Genomic DNA, 23,604 nt, shown 5'->3' with positions numbered 1-23,604 from the left:
ATTAATTTTCCCTATGGGCCATATACTGAGTATAGCATTAATGCCAAAAAACATGAACATCCCTGAAGATCCTTTTGCTCCATATGTGCCAATATGCTCCTGAGACCCAGCCTATTCATTTATGTCCTCCGTGGATAGAATAGATGTAAGAAGTTATGTAGTGATGGGATTTTTCTTTTCACTTAATCTGTACAATTGCTCCGCACACTCCCCGGAGTGTAGTGCTGTAATATTTTACATTAGTGCTTAATACCGCCTTGCTGAACATAATAAATTCCTCACAGTCATTACGAGTCTTACCTGGAACTGTCGAATGTTGAGAAACTGGGACTGCTGTGGGGGGCTGCACCAATAAGCTGGACTCATTTATGCTCAATATTAATCTTATAAACTGCTGCTGATGAGAGCAGATGTTACAATTAGGCAATGAAAATGTAAGAGGTATAGTTAAAAACACCAATATTTTAAGACAATTTATCAATTTAATCAATTTTCTCAAAAACAACTGTGAGCAAAATGTGCATGTTTTTGCTAAATTTCAAATACCCTAAACTTTATTTTACTTTATAGAATATATTGTACTGCCATCTTACTTGTAGTTTCATGTATTCATGTGACGTTTTTCAGTTCTTTCTTCTTGTTCAGTGAAAGAGATCTAGTCTGTTTTTGGCCTGAACAAGTGCTTTAAAGCTGAGGTAGGACAGTCACATCAACAGCAAACGCAGCATCAGCTTTCCATTATGCATCTGACAGTTCTGGATGTCCTTTGCCTTTTGTCTCACAAAATTGTTGAATTTTTGCTGTCAGGCTGCACACTGTTTTTAGCACTTTGCTCAGGTTGAACCCCCTGACAGATGTGTGATATATATTCCCCAATAAACTCTTTTAGTTATGACATTAGCAACATGGTTAATTATTTTGCTCTGACTTACACAGCACCTCTTAGTGTATAATACAATGCCAAAATACCAATTTTAGTTGTGGGTTAATTTCACTCACTTTATCCTTCGTCCACTTCAAAAGTCCAACATTTTTCCATGTCAGATTTGGACAAACATCAGTTCTAACACCTGTCAGTGTGTCCCATTTTCTATCAAAGCATGCACTTGCCTCCATGAACAAATCACTTCCTATTGTGCTGCTCAATTTCAAACTCTTTTGTTATTCCACGTACAAAGGGAAGTAGTATATGTGGGCTGTGTCGCAGGCACCACAGCTCTTGTCCAGAGCCAAGGACAAAAAGTCAGACTTCAGGCTTTTACACTTTGCTTGGAAAGAAAGAAGCAGAAAGAGGGAAGGCCCCATGAGTTAAGCCCTGCTGATCACCTCACATGAGACCCTTTCTTCAAAAACTCTAGTATCAGATCCTGATTTTGGAGTTCCTGACTGACACACCTTTTCTCTCTGCATTAGAATTCAGTCAGTCAGTCTGCCAAAATCTGTACCAAGCACCGGCTTAGCATCAGAGACCAGAGCCAGTAATATGCACAGCACAATTTCTAAGGTTGGGGGGTTATGCAGGGCCTTCCATCATGATAAGGATTCAATCTCAGTAGGAAAGCTTCTATACTAAAAAGTGATTTGAATAAAAAATCCATACTGAATCACAAGCATGTAAGAGAAAACTGCTGGGCACTTCTTTTACTGACCTAAAACTTTTGTTTTCTGATTCTGGTTACTTCTAAAGAGCCTCTGGAATAAAACTGACAGTAAGTAAAAGCAGAATTCATTTATGTTTCTTTGACATATGCAAATAGTTTGTCTTTATTTATTTGCCGTTTAATTCATTTGGCAGCTATATGCTAGTTTTACTTTTGAATCTTTTTGTAGATGTTCAGATTCCTAACAGAGTAATATTTGCCTGCATATTCACTTGTTGTTGTACAGCTTTGTGAATCTAAATGTAGTTCTAGCTTTTACTGCAGTTGATTCCAATTGTTTGCTCACGAGCTGTTCTGTTTTTAACTTTGTCTTCAGCCACTGCTCAGTGAGATCAGGTGACAGACCTGGTCATTAAAAGTACTGACTTTACTTTCAAAAATCTCCTGACCAGCTTTCGCTGTATGTTTTTGTCAATTCATTTTCATTCAGATTAATTTATATAGGCGCAAATCACAACAACTGTTATCTCAAGGTGCTTTATATTGTAAGGTAAAGACTCTAAAATAACAGAGAAGCAAAAATATTTATGTTTTCAATTTTTTAAATAAATTACATACCCAAAGCTGAAATATCTTAAAATTGTGTTCAGACTCACATTCTTTCTGTCAGGCTCGCATGTGTTAGTTGTTATGTTGAGAAATTTTATTACTGCACCACTCAGAACAGTCAATACTTATTGTAAAGCTACTCAAGCATTTTCTTGCTTGAATGCTTTTCATCACTCTCATGTTGAAAGGTGATTGTTGAGCCATTGTACTGGGTACACTGGTGTATGCCCTGTGAACTTCATACTGCTTGCTGCAGGTGCCCTCAAATCACTTTCTAGACACAACACATATTTAAGGAAATGACCATTTTGTTTTCCATTGTAACTATAATCAACATAATACTTTGTAAATCAATCAGTCATACATTTCTATAGATAGAGTCCCTGCTGTTCCTGTCACAGCAAAAGAGTGGCTATAGAATCAGTCAAGCCTTTGCCATTAGGCAAAAATAGTAATTGGCACATTACTATTGAGAATTGCAAAAGAAAAAAAAGTATTTCCAAGTATTTAAAGTACAAAAATGTGCAAACATAATGGTGTGTATGGACTGTATGTATGAATAATGATTTTTGAAACAGGTTGGAGAGCGAAGGAACAAGCTGTCAACACTCGTGCGTTTCCCTCTAACTGGTCTGGACATGGCACCGCATGTAGTGAAGCGAAGCCAGAGCATGAAGAACCTGAATATGGGGCCATCACCACCTTCCTGGAAACAGCACTCAGGCCAACCACACCAAGCTGCTGACATGATGCTTCCTCATGAATTCCTGTATGATCTTTATGGTGTGTGTAACCATCACGGAGGAATGCATGGAGGACATTATACTGGTATGTAACAATGACGTCTTCTTATTGCTTTTCATACACACTCTTCTGTCATGCAGTTGGCACATCCACACAAATGAAGTTACTGCATAATATGGATATATACAAAGTGTGTGTGTGTGTGTGTGTGTGTGTGTGTGTGTGTGTGTGTGTGTGTGTGTGTGTGTGTGTGTGTGTGTGTGTGTGTGTACATGTTTAGGTATCTTTGTGAGGACAGAAAATTGGCATGCCACTATACTTGTGGGGACCAACAGTCACTTAGAGGGACAAAATGCTCATTCCCACGAGTTTGAAGGAATTTTTGAGGCTCCAAATGTGGTTTTAGTGTCAGGGTTACAATTAGGTTAGGTTTAGGCTGAGGGCATTCATTTTTGATGGTTAGGGTAAGTGTCTAGGGAAAGCATTATGTCAATTAGATGTTCTCACTAAGATATGAAAATTAGTCTGTGTGCGTGTGTGTGTGTGTGTGTGTGTGTGTGTGTGTATTACAACAGGGACCAGATTTAGCTAGAATGCTAACTCCACAAGGAAGACCATTTTCACTTCAAATGACAGTTCAGATCTCTCAATGACAAATAACATGCAACACTGAGTTATCCCGTCTTCTTTGGCAGATGTTTTTGACCAATCAGTTTTGAGAAAGTCTATGCCCATCTGTCATACTCAATACCTCAGCAAAGTAAACTGCTCTGTGCTGCTTAGTGTTTTAATTTTAAATGAAATGTTTCGATACAACCCTCCAGCAGTCTGGGTCTCTACTATCCTCAGCTCAGTGAACTGTGGTTCATCCCAATAGTCCTGTGCACAGTAATTGCAAGTAGCTAAGTGAGTCCCTAAATGTGGGATGGATTTCCAATTTCAGGTACTGTCCAGGCTGCCATTTAGACTGTTAGTATGTGGAGGATTTTCAAACTACGTGTGTCTGATAAGAATGATGTTATTTTACTAATGGGTGGCTCCCCATTAGTAAAATAACATGTACAGTCTATGTCTAGTTTATGTACAGTTGGGGGAAAAATAATTCCTTAATTCCCCTGCTGAATTTGTAAGTTTGCTCACTGACAACAAAAATAAAGTCTTCAATGTTTCATTTTAACTGGAGACTGAAAACCATCAAAAGAAGAAAAAAAACACAATGTACATTGCACAAGCACCTAAATTGATTTGCATGCCATTGATTTAAATGTGCATTTAATCCCCAAGCAAACCATGACTTAGTACTTGATGGAGAAACCCCTGTTATCAAACTCAGCGATAAGACATTTCCTGTAGATGTCATGGTCCTGCGACCATGACTCAGTGACTTTATGTTTATGTACTTATTGTTATTACTTTCATTATTATTCATGGCTGTTTTGGGATGGTTTGTGTTTGGGATTTTAGACACTGGGTTCTGGGTTTGTGCTCCCTCTGTTGGTCCCTGGTGTTAGTGTTCCCCTGTCTCGTCAGGTTAATCAGGTCCAGCTGTTTCCCCCATCTGTGTGTGATTTCCCAGTGTCTCTTTGTGTATTTATACCGTGTGATTTCCTCTGCTCCTCGTCGCGTCGTCTGTGTTCCTACCTGTGTTCCTACCTGGTGTAATCCTCTGCGTGTTCTCCCTGCTGTTCTCCCTTCATGTTCAGGTTTGCCATCTCCACTTTGTGTTTGTTATTAACAATAAATCACCCTCACATCTGAATAAGTGCTGCGTTTTGGGTCCTCCTTCCACTCTCCACACAGCCGCTGCCCCGGACCGTGACAGTACGACGCGACCACCAAATGGACCCAGCAGCGCTTAATCCGTCCAGGGAGCTACGAGAGACTCTCATCGATGCCACACAGGAGCTCATCGACCTGTGGCTGGAAAGCCCGGGTGGCACGTCCCAGCGCGCTGTAGAGAGGCGGCTACAGCGTCTGGTGACCGGTCTCCCATGGCTTCTGGGCTCGCTATGTTCGTGGGAGCGGGAGTTCCTCCTTCTGGACCTCGGTCTTCACCCCCCGTCTGCTTTTACTTCCGAGCAGTCCGAGGCGGTGAGCGAGCGACATGTTCTGGCTTCCCCAGATTCCGAGACTCTGTTTTCTGGGGCTATCCAGAGCGGGATGAGAGACTGTTCGGATCGCTTACCCACCTTCGTGGTAACGGACCCTTCGCAAGTGGGCGTGTACAGACCCTCTGCAAGACTAACAGACTGTGTCTCTGCCACTCCTTCTGAGCCAGGACTTTATCACCATTCTCCGGCTCAGTTCTGTGTCCAGCCACAAGCTCCCAGGTCTGTGGCTCAACCATTAGCCTCCCTAAGGGCTCAATTACCCGTTCTACCGCCGCTCCAGTTAGCCACTCAGCCACCACCACCGCTAGCATCGCTACAGCCCACAGTTCCGGTGATGGCTGAGCCACAATTTTCGCACTGTTTTTCCACCGCTGTTTCTGAGCAGGGAGACAAACTGTTTCATTACGGACCTGTTCCTCAAAAGCTGGCAACAATAGAGACTATTGCTCACTCCGGGGCTTCCCCAGAGGCTGGGTTACTGCCCTCGGCTTACTCTGGACCCCTGGAGGCCAAGATGCCAGCTGTGAACTGCACCGGGCTGTCACTGCCTGAGCAGGGTCAGTGCTCTGCGCAGCTGCAGCCCTCCTTATGTGTGCCAGAGGCCCACGTGCCTACTGGTTTTGTTTCATGTGTGCCGGGGGCCCCGGTGCCCACTGGTTCTGCGGCTGTTTTCGCTGGGGGGCCCGAGGAGCCCGTCCAGCCTCCTGCTTCGCCTGCTGGGGGGCCCAAGGAGCCCGTCCAGCCTCCTGCTTCGCCTGCTGGGGGGCCCGAGGAGCCCGTCCAGCCTCCTGCTTCTTCGGCTGGGGGGCCCGAGGAGCTCGTCCAGCCTCATGCCACACCTGCTGCCACGTCGGCTGGGGGGCCCGAGGATCCCGTCCGGCCTCCTGCTTCTTCGGCTGGGGGGCCCGAGGAGCTCGTCCAGCCTCATCCCACACCTGCTGCCATGTCGGCTGGGGGGCCCGAGGATCCCGTCCGGCCACCTGTGGCTGCTTCTCCACCTGCGGCTGCTTCTCCACCTGTGGCTGCAGCGCCGCCTCCTGCAGTACCATCACCTGCAGCGCTACCACCTGCTACTGCCACGCCTCAGCCTGAAGCTTCAGCCTCGCCTGGTTCTGGTCCAGCTTCATCCTCACCTGGCCCAGCTTCAGCTTCAGCGTCTGCTTCGCCTAGCCCAGCTTCAGCTACAGCTTCATCCACGCCTGGCCCGTTTTCATCCACGCCTGGCCCGTTTTCATCCACGCCTGGCCCGTTTTCATCTTCATCTTCGCCTGGCCCGGTTTCATCTTCATCTTCGCCTGGCCCGGTTTCATCTTCGTCTGGTCCGGCTTCATCTTCGTCTTCGTCTGGTCCGGCTTCATCTTCGTCTTCGTCTGGTCCGGCTTCAGCTTCGTCATCGTCTGGTCCATCATCAGCTTCGTCATCGTCTGGTCCATCATCAGCATCATCAGCATCGTCTGGTCCATCATCAGCATCATCAGCATCGTCTGGTCCAGCCTCCGTGTCTGCATCCTCGCCTGGTCCAGCCTCCGTGTCTGCACCCTCGCCTGGTCCAGCCTCCGTGTCTGCACTCTCGCCTGGTCCAGCCTCCGTGTCTGCACCCCCGCCGTTGCCTTCCGCACGGCCGGCCCCCGGACCGCCATCGCCTGTGTGGCCGCCTTCGTGTCTGGTCCAGCCTTCGTGTCTGCATCCTCGTCTGGTCCAGCCTTCGTGTCTGCATCCTCGTCTGGTCCAGCCTTTGTGTCTGCATCATCATCTCCGCCTGCTGCGGTCCCGGCTTCCGTGCCCTCAGCCTCGCCTGGCCCAGCCTCGTTTGGGTCTGGAGCTAAACGGCCGTTTTCTGGACCGCTGGCTAGGCTACTGGCCGACCGCCGTCGCCTGACTGGCCGCCGTTGCCTTCCGCACGGCCGGCCCCCGGACCGCCATCGCCTGAGTGGCCGCCGTTGCCTTCCGCACGGCCGGCCCCCGGACCGCCATCGCCTGTGTGGCCGCCGCTGCCTTCCGCACGGCCGGCCCCCGGACCGCCATCGCCTGTGTGGCCGCCGCTGCCTTCCGCACGGCCGGCCCCCGGACCGCCATCGCCTGTGTGGCCGCCGCTGCCTTCCGCACGGCCGGCCTCCTGAACTCTTTACGCGCCGCCGTTGCCTTCCGCACGGCCGGCCTCCTGAACTCTTTACGCGCCGCCGTTGCCTTCCGCACGGCCGGCCTCCTGAACTCTTTACGCGCCGCCGCTGCCTTCTTCGTGGACGGCCTCCTGAACTGTGCTTTGGACTTTGCTCCCCTGTGGGTTTTGTGTTCATCTTTGTTTTGGGACTCTGGGGCCTCCGTCCGTGGTCGTGGTCCGGTCCCTCCGTCCTGGGCGCCCTGCCGCCCGCCCGGATCTGGTGGTGTGTTTCTGTGGCTGTCGGGGGCCAGCCCTTGAGGGGGGGGTACTGTCATGGTCCTGCGACCATGACTCAGTGACTTTATGTTTATGTACTTATTGTTATTACTTTCATTATTATTCATGGCTGTTTTGGGATGGTTTGTGTTTGGGATTTTAGACACTGGGTTCTGGGTTTGTGCTCCCTCTGTTGGTCCCTGGTGTTAGTGTTCCCCTGTCTCGTCAGGTTAATCAGGTCCAGCTGTTTCCCCCATCTGTGTGTGATTTCCCAGTGTCTCTTTGTGTATTTATACCGTGTGATTTCCTCTGCTCCTCGTCGCGTCGTCTGTGTTCCTACCTGTGTTCCTACCTGGTGTAATCCTCTGCGTGTTCTCCCTGCTGTTCTCCCTTCATGTTCAGGTTTGCCATCTCCACTTTGTGTTTGTTATTAACAATAAATCACCCTCACATCTGAATAAGTGCTGCGTTTTGGGTCCTCCTTCCACTCTCCACACGGCCGCTGCCCCGGACCGTGACAGTAGATGGTCACCAGGTTTGCAGAATTGTCCAAATCCTTTAGGTTTCTTGGCTGCTGCTTTGCAACTCGAAGCTTCAGCTCACTTCATAGATTTTCTACAGGACTGAGGTCTGGCTAGGCATCTACATGACCCTGATATGCTTCTTTGTTACCTGGGCATTATTTTTTGGGTCATTATTAGGCCGTGGACAGGTCTTCCAGCATATCTTCAGTTTTCTGGTTGAGGAAAGGAGGTTGTGCAAGATTTTACGGTATAAAGCCCCACCCATTGGCTTCTCAATGCAGTGAAGTTGTCCTGTATCCTTAGCAGGACAGCTTTTTAGTTATTTATTTTTAATCTTTATTTTCATTAAAAATGTAAATAACATGCACAATTTCTTTCTGTGAAGGTTCTCAGTCATCCAGGTCATCGTAGTCAAAGGAGCTTGCAAAGAAAAGCGTCTGGACTTCTTTAAGTTGCTTGAAGACGTTTCACCTCTCATCCAAGAAGCTTCTTCAGTTCTAAGGTCAAATGGTGGGGAGTCCCAGATTTAAACCCATTGGGAGAATCCATAGAAGAGCCACCTCCACAGGACAAGACTCAGCAGTCCATCTGCATCTTAGGGACAAAGGACACTCTTTCGAGGATGCCAATGTTCACATTTTGGACAGAGAGGACAGATGGTTTGAAAGAGGAGTGAAAGAAGCCATCTATGTCCACTGTGAGCGACCATCTTTGAACAGAGGCGGTGGTTTATAACACCAACTGTCTGTCATCTATAATCCAGTTTTGAGATCCCTCCCCAGACACCTTAACGCCCACTCACATCCTGGGCCATCTGACCTCAGGAAATCGCATGATAAGGTGGGGCCAGGTTTCACAATGAGCTCACCCGAAACCCTGGCTGATTGGGACCCACACCCAGTTTCACACCTTGGCTCATGTGATTAGAGGATCATCAGGGGGTCCTTTTGTCCCTCTGTGGGGGGATACTCCCACTAGGTTTAAATCTGGGACTCTCCACCATTTGACCTTAGAACTGAAGAAGCTTCTCGGATGAGAGGTGAAACGTCTTCAAGCAACTTAAAGAAGTCCAGACGCCTTTCTTTGCAAGCTCCTTGGACCATGCACAATTTCATTACAATCAATACAAAACATTACATACGCACCATTCAATATGGCGGACTCTGCAATAAATCAAATTTACATTTGAAATACAAGAATAAAATTGAAGACTCGTACCTAATTTGCAGAAATAGAAGTGACAACTGGAGATTAGGAGAAAGCAGGTCTTCGCCATGGCAGCTACCACTTTACATTTGCATCCATAAAATCATCTTTTACCTGAGAGCCCAACAGTGTAATGCACAATTGTGTTATGCACAATAACACAATCTGTGGTGGTGTCCCTCATTTAACTAAGAAAAATAAATAAAATTGATCTGATTTTACTGGAATGAAAAAAAATAACAGCATCTTTAAACACATTTTTAAAATAAATCAAAATAGCACCTGAACAACAAGAAACTGTAGCTGGAGAGCAGCTCCAAGTGTCCAGGAATGGTCCTTGATGTATTCTGTCTTGCTGCTTTAACAAGCTGAGAAACATACACTATCAACAGTCTCTGCAGTGGAGGAAAGTACAACTCACATTTAAATGTGAAGCTATTCTATGTACACTGTATTTACAGGCAGCAAAGAGATTATGTGCTATGGACCTCCCAAGGCATTTTAGGGGGAAAATGAGTTAATCTCCATATTGCATGCAATTTTCTGATAACAATTATGCGAGAAAAACATTATTTACCGTTGTTGTCTGTTTTTTATTCCAGCTTACTGTAGGAATTCAGTGGATGGTCAGTGGTATAGCTACGACGACAGCAGCGTAGACCTGGTGCAAGATGAGGAAGTGTGCACAAGGGGTGCTTACATCCTTTTCTACCAGAGGCGAAACACCATTCCCCCATGGTCAGCCAGCAGCTCCATCAGAGGTATGTTGTGAAATAACAAGCAAACCAGACAACTGAAAGCATATAAGAGCTTGTGATTGTTTTTCAATGGTCCTAAAAATGGTAAATAGTCAATTAATGTCTGTACTTTCAACATACGTACCTTAGGCAGGAGTGGTTTTCAAGGACGCAAATATATCTGTTTTGTCTGCTGCACTGTGCTCCGCAAAACGCACACACGTCTGACACCTTATCTTAGGGCTGTGTTCGATATAACGATATACATCGGATGACGATATAAAAACGTCTATCGTTTCATTTTACGCTATCGTTTGTTTTGTGGTGTCGTAAAATAAACTGTTTACGGCAATATTTTTTCATCGTTTTGATGGTCACTGTAGTGGCTATATTAATTTCTTAAATTCTCTCTTTCTCTTATATTTAATATAACCACACTACGGACGGACAAGCGCCTGTTTTTACGTGTTGCCGTTAGCAACAATGACGGTAAAACTATCACGTGGCTCCGCTGTCCGCTTGTTTGTTTTCCATTGAAACCTTTCACAATAAAGCTCAAGATCCCTTGACTTTTCAAAGTAAACTGAATCACGTGAAAGAGTATGAGTATCCGTAAGAGTTTACGGAGGAGAAGCAAAAAAAGAGCCGTCATGTGCTAAAAAATAAACTTTAGACTTAAACTTTGAAAGAAAATGGTGGCCGTTACAACTTATGTCTAAAAATGTATAGTTTCATGCATCGGTTAAAACACTCGAATCCAGGTAAAAGACGACCAGCTGGAAAAACTAAACGCAAGTTGAGTTGCCCGAGATTCACAGAATTTACAGAAAATGTTAAATTTTTGTGATTTATATCGTTGTCAGGACGATAAATGTCTTATATATGGTATTTTTGTCATATCGCACAGCCCTACCTTATCTGATATATCTGAGCGTATCTGGTGAGACAGTTTGACAAAGATTCTTTTACACATACACCATGCACCATGTAGACAACACAAACTAATACATCCTGTTCTTGCTGAATGTGTACATTGAGTATGTGCAAAATATTTGCACAGCAAAAGTTTATTTACATTTAAATGGACTTTTTACGAGAGCAAGACTCCATAAATGGTGGGGCGGGGCACATTTACTGCTATAGGAATAATTCAGAATAACAATGATTTTGCTGGACCGCAAATAAATCATTAACCACAAGCAACTTGTAAGAAACACAGTAAGATAACTGCACCTTGCTCTCTGTAGTCTCAAGCATGCATCCTACAATAAAGTACAACTGTAATCTCTAATTAATCAAAAGTGAGACATAAGTGATCCCTCTTCTTCCTCTTTCACAGTAAGAGAGGAAAAAATGTAATAAAAGTTGGTGTTTTAATCGGATATTTATATAATACAGCGCCGAACGTTTCAAGTGGAAGTTGACTTGAAGAAATCCGCTGCCAATCCCATGACTATAAATGATGCAAAAAGATGTTTTTTTCCTAATACATACCACCTATCCCTGCGCTCCTGCCTCTCTGACTTGCATCTTGTGAGCTGCTATGATACTGAGGTCTTTCAACCTTTGAAGTAAGAGCCAAACATGCTGGTACAAACAGAGAAGACCGTACTGTCAAGAACCTGCTTTGATTCACAGAAAGCCACGGGTCTGTCAGATCTGCTCATTTAGCTCCACATGAAATGCTGAATGTGTAGCAAAGTCCTCTGTCAGACTGCAAAAAAGAAAAGAAAGCGAGAACTCATCCAAAATATTGTAAAGTCAGTTGTTTGACTCTTTTTTCTTTTTTTAAACTGGAAATTATTAATTATTAAACTGAGATGAATGAACCGCATTTCACTGGTAAGAGTATGTTAAGAGCTAAAAGTCAGATTTAATAGTAGTAATAATTTTGTGCAGCTAACTTTGAAACCTTTTGCCATAGCAGCTCACTGAAGGCCATACACTTACTACAAATGTCAGAATGCCTGAAATCATTATAATACCAACCTTTATCTTTACGTAATCTCCTCTCCTATAGAGATTGACAGACCACGTGACTTTCGCGCATTGCATGCCGTGGCAAAACAATCCAAGTACCGCATCAAATGCAAGCATTTGCAGCACCGCAAAACGTTCATTCTTCGGTTCCAATAAATTCTTGCTTTTTCTTTGCCCCCCAAAAAGGTTCTGTACAAAACGAAGGAGAACAATGCCGGTCCGTACAAAGACAGACTTGATGAAAAGTCAAAGAAAAGATACGAGGAAAAAAATCAAAGGAGTGAAAGGTTTACTTAGGGTAAACCCTTACGAGCACACAGAGGGACAAAATACGTTAGCGTGCTGCCCAACTTTCACCACGCTCATATTTATAATTATACGCTTCTTGGAGTGAGTGCATACACTCATGAAGTTTAGTAACTTCAGGTCACTGCAACAAGCCCAGGTACAGTTTACCGACGGATGGGTGCAGGACCTTGAAATCCACCGTGTAGAACTAAAGACCATTGTACATATCATAAGTTTACCAGTCTCACAAATCGTCTTCATAAATACACATTCGTTAACCGTTTATTAATAGGACCTTTGAGCTCAAGGGTAATTAATTAGTAGTGGAAATAATTTCTGGTAGCATCACAGAAATGTAGCAGTGACAATAATACTGTATGCTGTAATCGTACTGGGCAATTAGTGATACAAAACAACTGTTTTACCCTGTGAATAAAAGTATATGTTTTTGTCAATGTACCATAATAACAGAAGCGAAACGCAATATTGTGTCAGGACAATTCACTATTTATGCACAATAAACAAAGGAGCATAGCGCAACAATTTCTGTTCAGCGCCAGACTTGCTTGTAACCTATATCACCAATTATGTTAAGAAAAATGACGCATTAACTACAACAGCAGACTGACCTTTGTGGAAATGCTTGGAGCAGACTAACCTGTGAGCTGGAGTGTTCTGGGACGTTATATTTGATCTTTGAATGGCTGCAATCCAGGCCATCCGTCTCCTCTTTGTTACTTCGGAAACATGGCTGAACAATTTCTCTTCAACGACGTAATCCGATAACAACCGATCTCTTTACCCGTCGGCTTTCCGTGGCTGTCATGCGACCGGCTATTGCAGTTAATAATACAACAGCTTCTTGCAATTTTTTGTGTTTCTTTTTATCGCTGTATAACTGATTTCAATTGAAAGCCTGCTGCGCTAGTACCTCTTGCCACGAGTTCCCAGAATTCTTTGCGGTTTTACCCCTGAATGACGTCACATTTTCAATCTCTATTGCCTTTTACAAATCCAAATAACCAGTGACCTCTTTCCATGTGGTGCACCGACAATACAAGTCAAAAAGACAGCTTTTTTAAGCTGCACAAATTGTCTGAACATACAGTCATATGAAAAAGACAGGACTCCTTGAAGTCCTTTTAAAAACTAAGTACACCTTTAATGCTTCTATAGAAATTAAGAGGGTAAGCAGCAGCTAGGTGGTGCTAATCAAGTGCATTTGAGTAATTATCAAGTCCAGACCTCGAACTGATTGAATTGCTGTGGCAGGGCCTGTAGGGTGCAATGCATAAACAAATGCCTGCAAACCTCAAGGAACTGAGCAGTGTTATAAAGAAGAAGGGCCAAAAAATATTCCACAATAATTTTCAACTTATTGCTGCTAGAGGTGGTTCTACAAGATGTTGAATCATGATCTGTGCCTAGTTTTTCACATGATTGGATAGAGTCTGTACCATACTGTATGTAGTACTCCCGAGCAGTGTTGGTCAGGTTACTTAAAAAAAAGTAATCAGTAACTAATTACTGATTACTTTCCAAAAAAGTAATTCCGTTACTTTACTGATTACTTATTTTCAAAAGTAATTAGTTACTTGGTTACTTTAAAAAAATTATTTACAACCTGAATAGGTAATAAAGCAATAGATCTTTCAGCCCAATTCTATTTATTCTGCATAATCCATCATATAAAATGTAGTCAAATGAAAAAGTCTCTTTTTGAAACTAGTTTTATTAGTTTTAATCTTTTAACTTTATGCATCAAGCAACTTGCGTTATTTGTAATGCGTAACTGCCCATCTCTGCTCCCAAGTGGTCTTTGTTTAACTTGTCCATTTTCACATTTGTGAGTTCGGTCCAGTAGCTCTGTTATACTGTGGAGGCGTTTTGTAGGAGTGGTTTGGGTCCACTGAAAATCATTACAGAATTGTTCTTTTATCACGTCTATCCTAATGGGACTTTATATTCACATGGCTGTACAGGCACTATATAAATGAAAATAAAATTGGAATTGAACCTAGGTTTAGAAAATTAGGGGTTATTAATAAATACCAAAATAAATACCATAATAAACAAATAATCGCTTAATGTCTATGTTTTGTGTAAATCTGTCAGACTCCAATCAAACAAACAGAGATTTCAAGGCTCACTTTTATGTCCCTCTAACTTTATTAGAATAAATTTAGACTAGAATAACCCTTTATTGTCATTTTACATGTGCAACAAAATTATGGATACTCCACACCAACTGTGCCAGAATAAAATATAAATAGTAGATATCAGGAATAACATAATTTAAAAAAATAACCTCGTTCTCTGTACATGTTATTTCAGCAAAACCTCAGATAAAAAATAACAATTTAGATATTACACTATCTCGTTATTTATTTAACACAAAACAAAATGCAAGAGAAGTGTTTGAAAAACTAAGTACTAACCTTATTGCATCCTCGAAAACTGTCCGTAGCACCCAGGTGCTGCTGATCACATTGAATAAATGATCATTAGCAAGTGTGAGTACTTCGATGAAAGTAGAGGTTTTGGCAGTTTGCTGATCTGGAGTGTTCAGATGTGTGTTAACATGATGCCAAGAGGGAAGGACATCAGCAGTGATCTTAGGAAAGCAATTGTTGCTTTCTCTCAGCTTGGGAAGCGTTATAAGGCCATTGCCGTACAATTTGAAATCCATCACTCTACAGCAAAAAACATTATTAGTAAGTGGAAATCATTCAGGACAGCTACCAATCATCCCCGAACTTAATGTTGCTGGAAATTAACCCCAAGGTCTGACTATGCAGTGGAGTTAACTGAAGAGCTACTTCTGAGATTCTACAGATGTAAGTAACCATGTTAAATATTAAAGTTCCCGACAGTACAATCAGACAAAGAACAAGCTTGACTTGTTTGGAAAAGTTGCATGAGAACGCTTCTTCTCTCCTAATGATCATGGCAGCACAGCTTAGCCTTGGAAAACTGTATCTGAGCAAACCACGAGTTCTGGAGCAATGTCTTTTAGACAAATGAGACAAAAGTGGAGATGTTTTGCCAGAATTCACACTGCCACATTTGATGAAAACCCAAATAGAGCAGGACCCAGACATCTTGCAGTCAGTGAGTCAGAAATGAGCTTCACTATATAAAAAGTCTTCTAGAGTCAAATGTAAGGCCATCTCTTTGAAAATTATCGTTTGTTAGAAACAGGATATTACAACTGGACAATGATTCCAAGCCTGCGAAGAAGTTTTTCTTATTTTGCTATTTTGCTTATAATTTAATGACCTCATCTGCATTTTTTGTTGTTGTTGCTGTTTCTTGTTTTTCTTACTAAACTTCATCACTGAGAATTTGTGTTCTGATAAAGGTAAATCCAAAGAAAAAAATATCTTCACAGGTGGCATGTGAGCAAAAATGTAGCTCTCCAGTTATCTTGAAAGAAACTGCAACCTTCTAATAAAAGCCTTCATAGGACTATGCAATTCATGTGCAAATAGACCCCTGCCTTGCAGTTTGGTATTTAGTGGAGTCGCATAAACAGCAAATGCAAGATCTGCCTCCATTCTTCCTCTGAGTGCCCTGGAATGTTCTTCTCCGTCTTCTCACAAAAGCAGCTCTCAGCTCCCAAATTGTTTTTAGCACGATACCCAGGCTGAGCCATATGACTGTGTTTTGGTAGCCTATGTCACCATATCCTGTCTTATGCTGCTCCAAAACTACAAACAAATTTACTTTTATCAAGTTGGGTATTTTAGTTACAACATCAACATCGTGGTTAATTTTTATCAATAATTTACACATCACCTCTTGTTGTGTAATACAGTACAGTGCTTGGTTCATTTCAGTTATATTATATTTCAATTTTTGAATACAGTTTTATTTATAAATAGCACCAAACCACAACAGGAGTCGCCTCAACACGTTACATATTGTGAAGATCTTACAATAACTTTTTTCAGCATTTTTCCCTGTCAGATTTAGGCTGTTGGCTGGAACACCTGCTAGTTAGCCCATTTCAGCCCTATCAAAACATGTATATGTGCAAAGCATAAACTGCTGCCAGCTCCTCTGTAACCTTAAACTCAAAGTAACTGTACTGATGTCACTTCACTTTTTGCTCTCTTGTCCAGAGCAAAAAATGTCAGGGCAAAAACTCAACTTATACACAGCACAAAACAAAATTATGTAGACTCTAAGATTCCATTCATTAATTTTCCTTGTCCAGGGTCATGGGAAGGTTGAAACCTATCCCAGCTAACTCAGAGTGAAAGGCAAGGCACGCCCTGGATAGGCTGCCAGAGATAAAGCATATTCTATTTAGATCCCAAAGACATATGCAACCAGTACTTAATATTATTGATTAATAGTACTCTAAATTTATTCATTGTCTAAATATCTTACCTGGTAAAATATTTGCAAATGGTAGCAAAGAACTAAGAAATGCCTGTCTGCTGTGCACGTTGCTTTGACAGCTGTCATTCATTCCTCTTTCAAGGCGTCTGAGAAACTTCACTTTTTTAATCTAATCATGTACTTTTTTATTTTTTAATGTTTCAGAAAAACAGCCTGACATTAATTGCTGAAGTTCTCTATGAGTCAACACTATGTGAAAATATATGTAAAGATCTAATATAGCCAACATAGACAGTTATCCTTGTAAAACTCAGCTTTTTGAGAGTTGCTGAATTGCTGTTAGAGCTGGATAAGTACCTGTTCAATCATTATTGAATTTCTTGGTGAAATTAGTGTGACTTGCATTTCAAAAGATTTATTCTGCCTTAAACAGGATCTTCGTCGAGAGGCAGGTTTTATTTAAATGCTTTTTTGAAAAAGACATTGATTATCACTGGCCCTGGCAAATGTGCCTAATGTAATTTATTTTGCAAATAAATGTTTGTTCTTCACACATTGTTAACTTAATTATTGGGGGTGGGGTGTGTGTGTGTGTGTGTGGGGGGGGGGGGGGGTCAGGAATGTGATTATGGATAGATTTCATTTACCATTAGTATCTGCTCCCTTTATTCTCCCTCCCTTGTTGAATTAACTCGCCTACTTTTGCCAGAAATTATGAATAATTCCAAATTCCAGAGTAAAAGAGCAAACCAGACATACAGCAGCTAATGGTTGCCATGCTTCTTTCTAGAGAAAATGATGCAGGACAGAGGGCCAAAGTCCACTTTGTAGACTGATTCTTGAAACTTATGGGTATTATAACTATGGGAAGTAAAGGAGCTCCATATGTCGGATGAAAAATAAAATAACAGAATTTCTAAACAGCATTCGTGCATTTCCATCGTCCAACGTGTGCAATGTTAAATCAGTGGAGTATTCTTTATGTTCCTCCTCTCAAACCTTTTTCTCTGTGTCATAGGCTCCACAAGTTCATCAGTGTCAGACCACTGGCTAATCAGGCTGACGGGGGACAGTAAGAGAGGCAGTCTGGTGTCTCATGCATCCACCACCTGTCCATCTTCCTTACCTGACTCTCCAGAGTCTCCAGTCTTCCTGGACAATGGCTTCAAAGATGAAAGAGGTAAAAGGACCATTGCTGTCAACAGACTTGTGTTTTATTTATAATTTGTGTTTGGTTTTTATTTAAAGCCTAAAATATTTCCCTCTTTACATAAATGCCAGGTGGATTTGAGAAGAGGCCATTTGTCAGAGGTCTTCAGGGGCGCAGCATGAGCCTGAGAGCCCCCAGCAAAAACAAGGATACCTTGAGCAGAGTGCTTCCAATGCGCTGGTCCTTTGGTTCCAAGGACAGACGAAAACCTGACCCAGTCCCTCCCCCTGAACCTGATCCAGCCCCTGTAGAACTAGTACAGTACTTGGAATCTGGTCGGCGTCCCCGGTGCACAAAGGATCCGATAGCGACATTAATGAATGAACCACGCAGCACAAAGGAAGCTGCAAAGAGCCGTGTTGCAGCCAATGTTCGTTCGTCTAGCGTTGGAAGTATAAGTTGTGTGGGTAAGACAGGGGAGGAGCCGCCATTTCTAAAGGTCCCAGAGGGCCAGAAGTGGCCATCAGATAAAGCAGCTAGTCTGAGACGTAGCAAGGGGAGCCAGGCTAAGGATGAGAGCACTGTGAATATCAGGAGCAGCTCCAGCACTAACACTCTAACAAGGAGGAAGGATGGAAGAAAACAGAGCTCCTCCAAATCTTCACAGGATACTGAGACAAAACAGAGATCCAGTACTGGAGTTCAGCCCAGCTACAGCACACCCAGTCTCCAAGATGGAACTCTGAGAAGACAAAAGGGAGACAGGGCTGATAGGGAACGCCACAGCACACAAGAAGAAAACTCTAAGAACAAGAAAGCAGACGTGCCTAAGAGCCATGACGGAATACTGTCCTTCTTTAAAGGTAGCTTCCTGAAGAAGGATAAAGATTCAAGGAAACCCACTGAGGATGAGTCAGGGAGAGCAGTAGTTGAAGAAGAAAGCAGAAGGACCTTGTCGAGGCCATCTCTGTCCAATGGAGCAGCAGGAGGCCGAACTGGAGAAGAAAGAGGCAAGTCCAAAAGCTCAGGCCATGTGGTTAATGAGCAGGTAAACGGTAAGGTGGGGCACAAAGCAACTGAAATCAAACGTTCCCAGAGCTCCACCAACATCCCAACAAAAGCAGAGCAGAGTGTGCGTAGGACAGCATCTTTGCACCGTAATGGGATGTCAACAACGCCAGCATCATCACGCAGTCTGACAAGCGACAAACCATCTCACGGCACCTTGCAGAGGACTCGTTACAGCACAACCTCACTGGGGCGCAAAAAGACAGTCCCCGAGTCCAGCTTCTAACACAGAGACACATAAAGCCTTTTTCCTGAAAGAAAGTGAAGGACATGAAATCTCCAAGATCAAAGCAATAGTGCTCCATTCACAGTAATACGCCTTTTTTGTTCCTGGAAAATTAACAGAGTCAAGTAGTTTGCTCCATGTAAGACATAGAATAAATGAAAGGTCCTCTAATGCTCAAGAGGACATTAATGAGCAAAATTAGGTGATATGACCTGTCCATTAAATATGACAGAGAGTCCTTCTCCATTCTATTTCTACGACCCAAATAAGTGCCTGATCAGCCGATATGCAGTTTAGACCAATTGGTTTGTGTCAGTTTAGAACTGAAAGCACGCAGCAGCACACCTACAAACATACTGTACGAATATGTGTCTTATTAATGTAGTGTGAGCGTTGGAAGTCGCCACTCTGTTGCGAACTCTTACGGTTGCTGCTTAGAATGAAGACACACTGATTGTGTTCATTTATAAGAATGTATTGTGTCTACTTGATAAACGGTGGTGCTTTGAGACCTAAATCTCTGAATAATGTCAACTGTTTATTTTTAATGTTTTTTTTAAAGCACAGTATGTTTTATTTTTTAAAGGATTGATTTTCTTTCTTTTTCCTAAATGACCCAGTGTGCAGCAGCAGTTGATTCAGTGATTTACAGCTGACTAAGCAAACATTTTAAAAACACTATTGTCTACTGTGAAATGTTAAATGAATACACTATCCCTTAGTGTATTAGTAATAACAGTTGAATATTAAACTGTTTGTTTTCTTCTATTGCTACTTTCATGTACCCACATCGTCGTGTTCCTTAATGTTAAATAATTGTTTCCCATGCTTTCCTAACACCGATGACTGTCAACAGTTTAATGTCACCATTCATAGAGGGGAGGACCACAAAAAGCAAAGCAAAAGAGAGTGACTTCTGCTTGTTACTAAAAAAAACCCAAAATAATGTGGACACACAAAATCCTGTCTTATTGAAGCTGTGATTGAGAGAAAAATTCTGCCTCTCTGGGAATCATTTTTGATTAATGTACCTCCAAAATTGAAGGTCTGTAAAATTACTGGTTACTCTTTGATAGCGGCTGTTTTTTACCAGAACATGACATTTACTTACTTATGAAATAGTGACTATTTGGCCAGTAGGGGAAACGGACAGAATATACAAGGCATGTAAGGTTAGGGAGCAGTGTTTGTTATTCTAAGTAAAGAAAATCTATTCTATGAATCTATAGAAGAGAAATAGAGTTTGCATTATAATATGCATTTTCCTTTATTTATAGATTTAATGTCTATTTACTGTTGAAGTAATGTTTTTGTTTATTTTTTAAGTGTGGCACAGTAAATACATACATAAAAAAAACATAGTGGACAAGAATTTTATGTAACATTAATTTCTATTATTTAGGCTAAGCTAATTTAGCTTATTTAGCTTAATTAGCTTAAATAGCTAATTTAGCCTAAATCCATCCTAATGGTTTTGGATATTTTGCCTGTCCACATGTTTTATATGTAGAGGCAATATAGTATATTAATATATATTATCACACTCTCTTTTTGTTTTGTACAAAGACTTTTTTTTACCTTGCTACCTTTTCAAATATATAAACATCCTTCTTATTTAAATTGTTAGTTGGACTGCATTTGGGCAATATAAAGTAGAGCGAACTGCTTATCAAAAAAATTCAAGGGCAACTTCCAAACATCTGAACGCAGCATAATTATTTAATCCACCTTATCTAGCTGTCCAGCAGATCAACATAAACTCACACTGCAGTTAGAAAAAGCCTTTCATAATGTGAAATAATATAATTTGATGTTAGGTTTATTGACTTCACATCAACAGCACCTTGGTGCTCACCCCCGCAGCCTTCGAGATTATGAATGGCCAAATATTCTGATGAAGTATTTCTATCAAAAATCCAGTTTATTATTGAACAAATACCTTAGTGCAATCCTCTCTTTGTATTTATAATAACCATGAATATACAGCTTTCTTCTATTATGTAGGAATTAAAAAGCAGTATCTCTTTTATTGTACAAAAATGTCTACTTTTACTTAATCTTAAAATCTGAAAACCAATGATAATATTTAGTAAACTATCAGGCTATCCTGATAGCAAATAATCTTATATTTATGCCAAATACACATGTGCAATTATTTTTTCCTTCTTTCTTGACTATAACTTTACATCAGTGGGTTATATTAGAGAGCCCGTATTAGAGTATGGAACAAGCTTTTCTATTTGTGTCTGTGTAATGGTAGAAGGAGGTTTTTTTTGTTATTAGCAGAAGTCTGTCAGATTGTGGAAAGGTACATCTAAGAGCTTATGCACATTTGACCATGAGTATTGTGCGATTTTGTTTTGTGTTTTGAAAAGTATATACGGTTGAAGTAAACAGATTGAGGCCTAAAAGCTTCATTTGCTGCTATAGGTAGCCTGTCGTAGTGCCTCTGTTAGATGCCACATGTCGAAACGCTGGACCGAATGTTGAAGTACAATCGAGGAGTTAAAGCAAACTCTTATGGAAGTAGGTTTTCTATGCACATGTCACAAATAGAGAAATCTTTCTGTCATTGTTTTGTTTACAAGTCAGACACTGGATTTAATATTTTTTTATGTCGTTATCAAAAATTCAAACGGCTGTTTCTTATCGTCACTTACTTCTAAGTTGACAAATAAGTTATCTGATGCAAGGGTTTGGTAGCTCTTCTAAATACTTCTGTGTTTGTGTTAAATGTTTTGGACAGATCTGAGTTTACCTGTGAAGACTATTTCCTTCCTCAGGAGCTACGTGAGGGATGTCAGGCGCTTAATTGCACATTTATCACTCCAACCCACCCCCACCCACGTTCCTATACTCCCATTTTAAATTCCTATCATCAATGTTTGAATTTTCTTTGCTTTTCATAGTTTTCTCTGTGTTTACAAAACTATTTTTTGTGGCCTTGAAGGTGCCTGCCTGGGCTTTCACTTCTGCAGATCTTGTTTTGAGCCAAAAGAAAAATCATGTCGACAAATAATTTAGTGCTGATTAGTTATAAGTTTGGTAAGAGATGTAACTTGACATGGCAGATAAGATTTGTCGGTATTTGCTTTAAAATATTTTATTTTTTTTAAGGGTGTCTTCTTTTTAACATTCGTTTGCATTTCTTTATTTGGTAGGGGGGAAAGAAATTGTGCCAACATTCAACTAGTCAAAGTTGCAGGCTTCGTTTTCCTCTGAAATGTCAAAAGGGATTGGTGGTGACTTTGTTTTGATGATGGCTGCTGCATTTATGTCCTCAACAGTAATTCACAAAGACTGCTCAAACACACAAGTAGCACATTCAACAAAAAGGCAGAAATTGCTTCAATTAGAGAGCTAATAAAATGACACAGGTTTGTGCTTTTTACAGACATGCTCTCCTCAGCAGACTGACAAGTATTCCTTTGTATTTAACATAACAAATGCAAAGATTCTTACAATGTGGCCTGTGGTATACAGTAAAATGTGTGAAATATTTCCTTTCAACCAGTGAAACTGGCATAAAGCCCAGGAGGTTATTGAAACCTTTGCAAATTCTCAACCTTTACATCTAAATACATTGTGAAAGTATATTACAACTATCAATGAAATAGCCGGTGTGTTAGATGTGAGTCTGAAAAGTCTGTTTTGCTTCTCTCAAACCACATGTGGCCACATACATGCATAGTTTATCAAACTGAGCACTTTTATGTGGTAAGAGATGTTTTTATATGCAATTTTTCTACATTTTCTAAGTAAAATCTCTGTATATATTTGTGGATACACGCAGAGGGGGATATGTGCGCGCGGGTGTGTGTGTAAGAGAGAAATAAATGAATAAATATGGACACAGAGCCTGCATGGTGTAGTGTTTGGGATTTTCCATTGCATTGCACAAGGTGGTTTTCACTACAGTTTCTGCTTAAATTGTCCTCTGTACATGATGGTACATTATATATATATTTGATATATTATATTTTTCAGTACAATAAAAATGTGTTATTTATTACTATGGTCTTCAGTAAGCCACTTTTAAATGCCTAATAAAAAAAATATGAAGTTTTAAAATTGAAGATTTTATTACCTGTGGGACAATGCTTTTAATTTATGGATTTTCTTTTCTTTTTTACAGCAGAAACGTAGACAGGAGACATACGCTGAAAGATCAGATGCCATATTGAGGTTATGTAGCATGACCGATGAACATTTGGGACAAAAAAATGTGTGTCAGTACAAGAAATTGCCACTAAAATGTACCCTTTAAAGTGGATTGTGTCATCCTTAATATGTGAGTTTTGGGTAAATAATTTAATTTCACAATTAATTACAAAAGAGAAAAACTCAGAAGTGGCATATGTGATATGCATTCAAACTAATGTATGCTAATTAATATTTAATTTCTTGTTTTTATTTCATCAATGAACACTCCAATTTTGCAATTTGAGCTTTGGTAAAAAATGCACTTTTTGCAAACTCTGGTATTAGAATTAAAGTTATTAGAAATGGTAAATGGCCTGTATTTGTATAGCGCTTTTCTATTCCCTAAGGACCCCAAAGCGCTTTACACATCCAGTCATCCACACATTCACACACTGTTGATGGCAAGCTACATTGTAGCCACAGCCACCCTGGG

At 41.4% G+C, this 23,604-nt stretch overlaps 2 protein-coding genes across 2 annotated transcripts in view; both read left to right on the top strand.

Annotated features, from left to right (window-relative positions):
* Nucleotides 1–23,006, top strand: part of usp43a (ubiquitin specific peptidase 43a) — a 131,443-nt gene extending 108,437 nt beyond the window's left edge. The window contains exons 13-16 of the mRNA XM_086296175.1: nt 2,789–3,038; nt 9,775–9,933; nt 17,543–17,704; nt 17,806–23,006. Coding sequence (XP_086152301.1) covers nt 2,789–3,038; nt 9,775–9,933; nt 17,543–17,704; nt 17,806–18,968 — 1,734 coding nt within the window. The 3' untranslated portion in view covers nt 18,969–23,006. The remainder of the gene's footprint in view (nt 1–2,788; nt 3,039–9,774; nt 9,934–17,542; nt 17,705–17,805) is intronic.
* Nucleotides 4,794–6,944, top strand: LOC147328053 (uncharacterized). The gene is made up of 3 exons (XM_086297343.1): nt 4,794–5,726; nt 5,796–5,867; nt 5,934–6,944. The coding sequence occupies exons 1-3, from the start codon at nt 4,794–4,796 to the stop codon at nt 6,942–6,944; spliced, it is 2,016 nt and encodes a 671-aa protein (XP_086153469.1).
* Nucleotides 23,007–23,604: the final 598 nt, after the last annotated feature.

This window comes from Aulonocara sp. 'chitande type north' Nkhata Bay, linkage group LG6, assembly GCF_057382095.1.
Source record: "Aulonocara sp. 'chitande type north' Nkhata Bay isolate Kocher_YH1m ecotype deep benthic linkage group LG6, A_spYH_male_GT1.1, whole genome shotgun sequence".
In the NCBI taxonomy this organism is placed as follows: Eukaryota; Metazoa; Chordata; class Actinopteri; order Cichliformes; family Cichlidae; genus Aulonocara; species Aulonocara sp. 'chitande type north' Nkhata Bay.
This window is presented reverse-complemented; position numbering and strand designations above follow the sequence as displayed.

Coding starts and splice junctions, on each gene's coding strand:
- LOC147328053 (XM_086297343.1), top strand. CDS start 4,794: ATGGACCCAGCAGCGCTTAATCCGTCCAGGGAGCTACGAGAGACTCTC. Junction 5,727..5,795: donor CCCCGGTGCCCACTGGTTCT/GCGGCTGTTTTC, acceptor GGGGGGCCCAAG/GAGCCCGTCCAGCCTCCTGC. Junction 5,868..5,933: donor AGCCTCCTGCTTCTTCGGCT/GGGGGGCCCGAG, acceptor GGGGGGCCCGAG/GATCCCGTCCGGCCTCCTGC.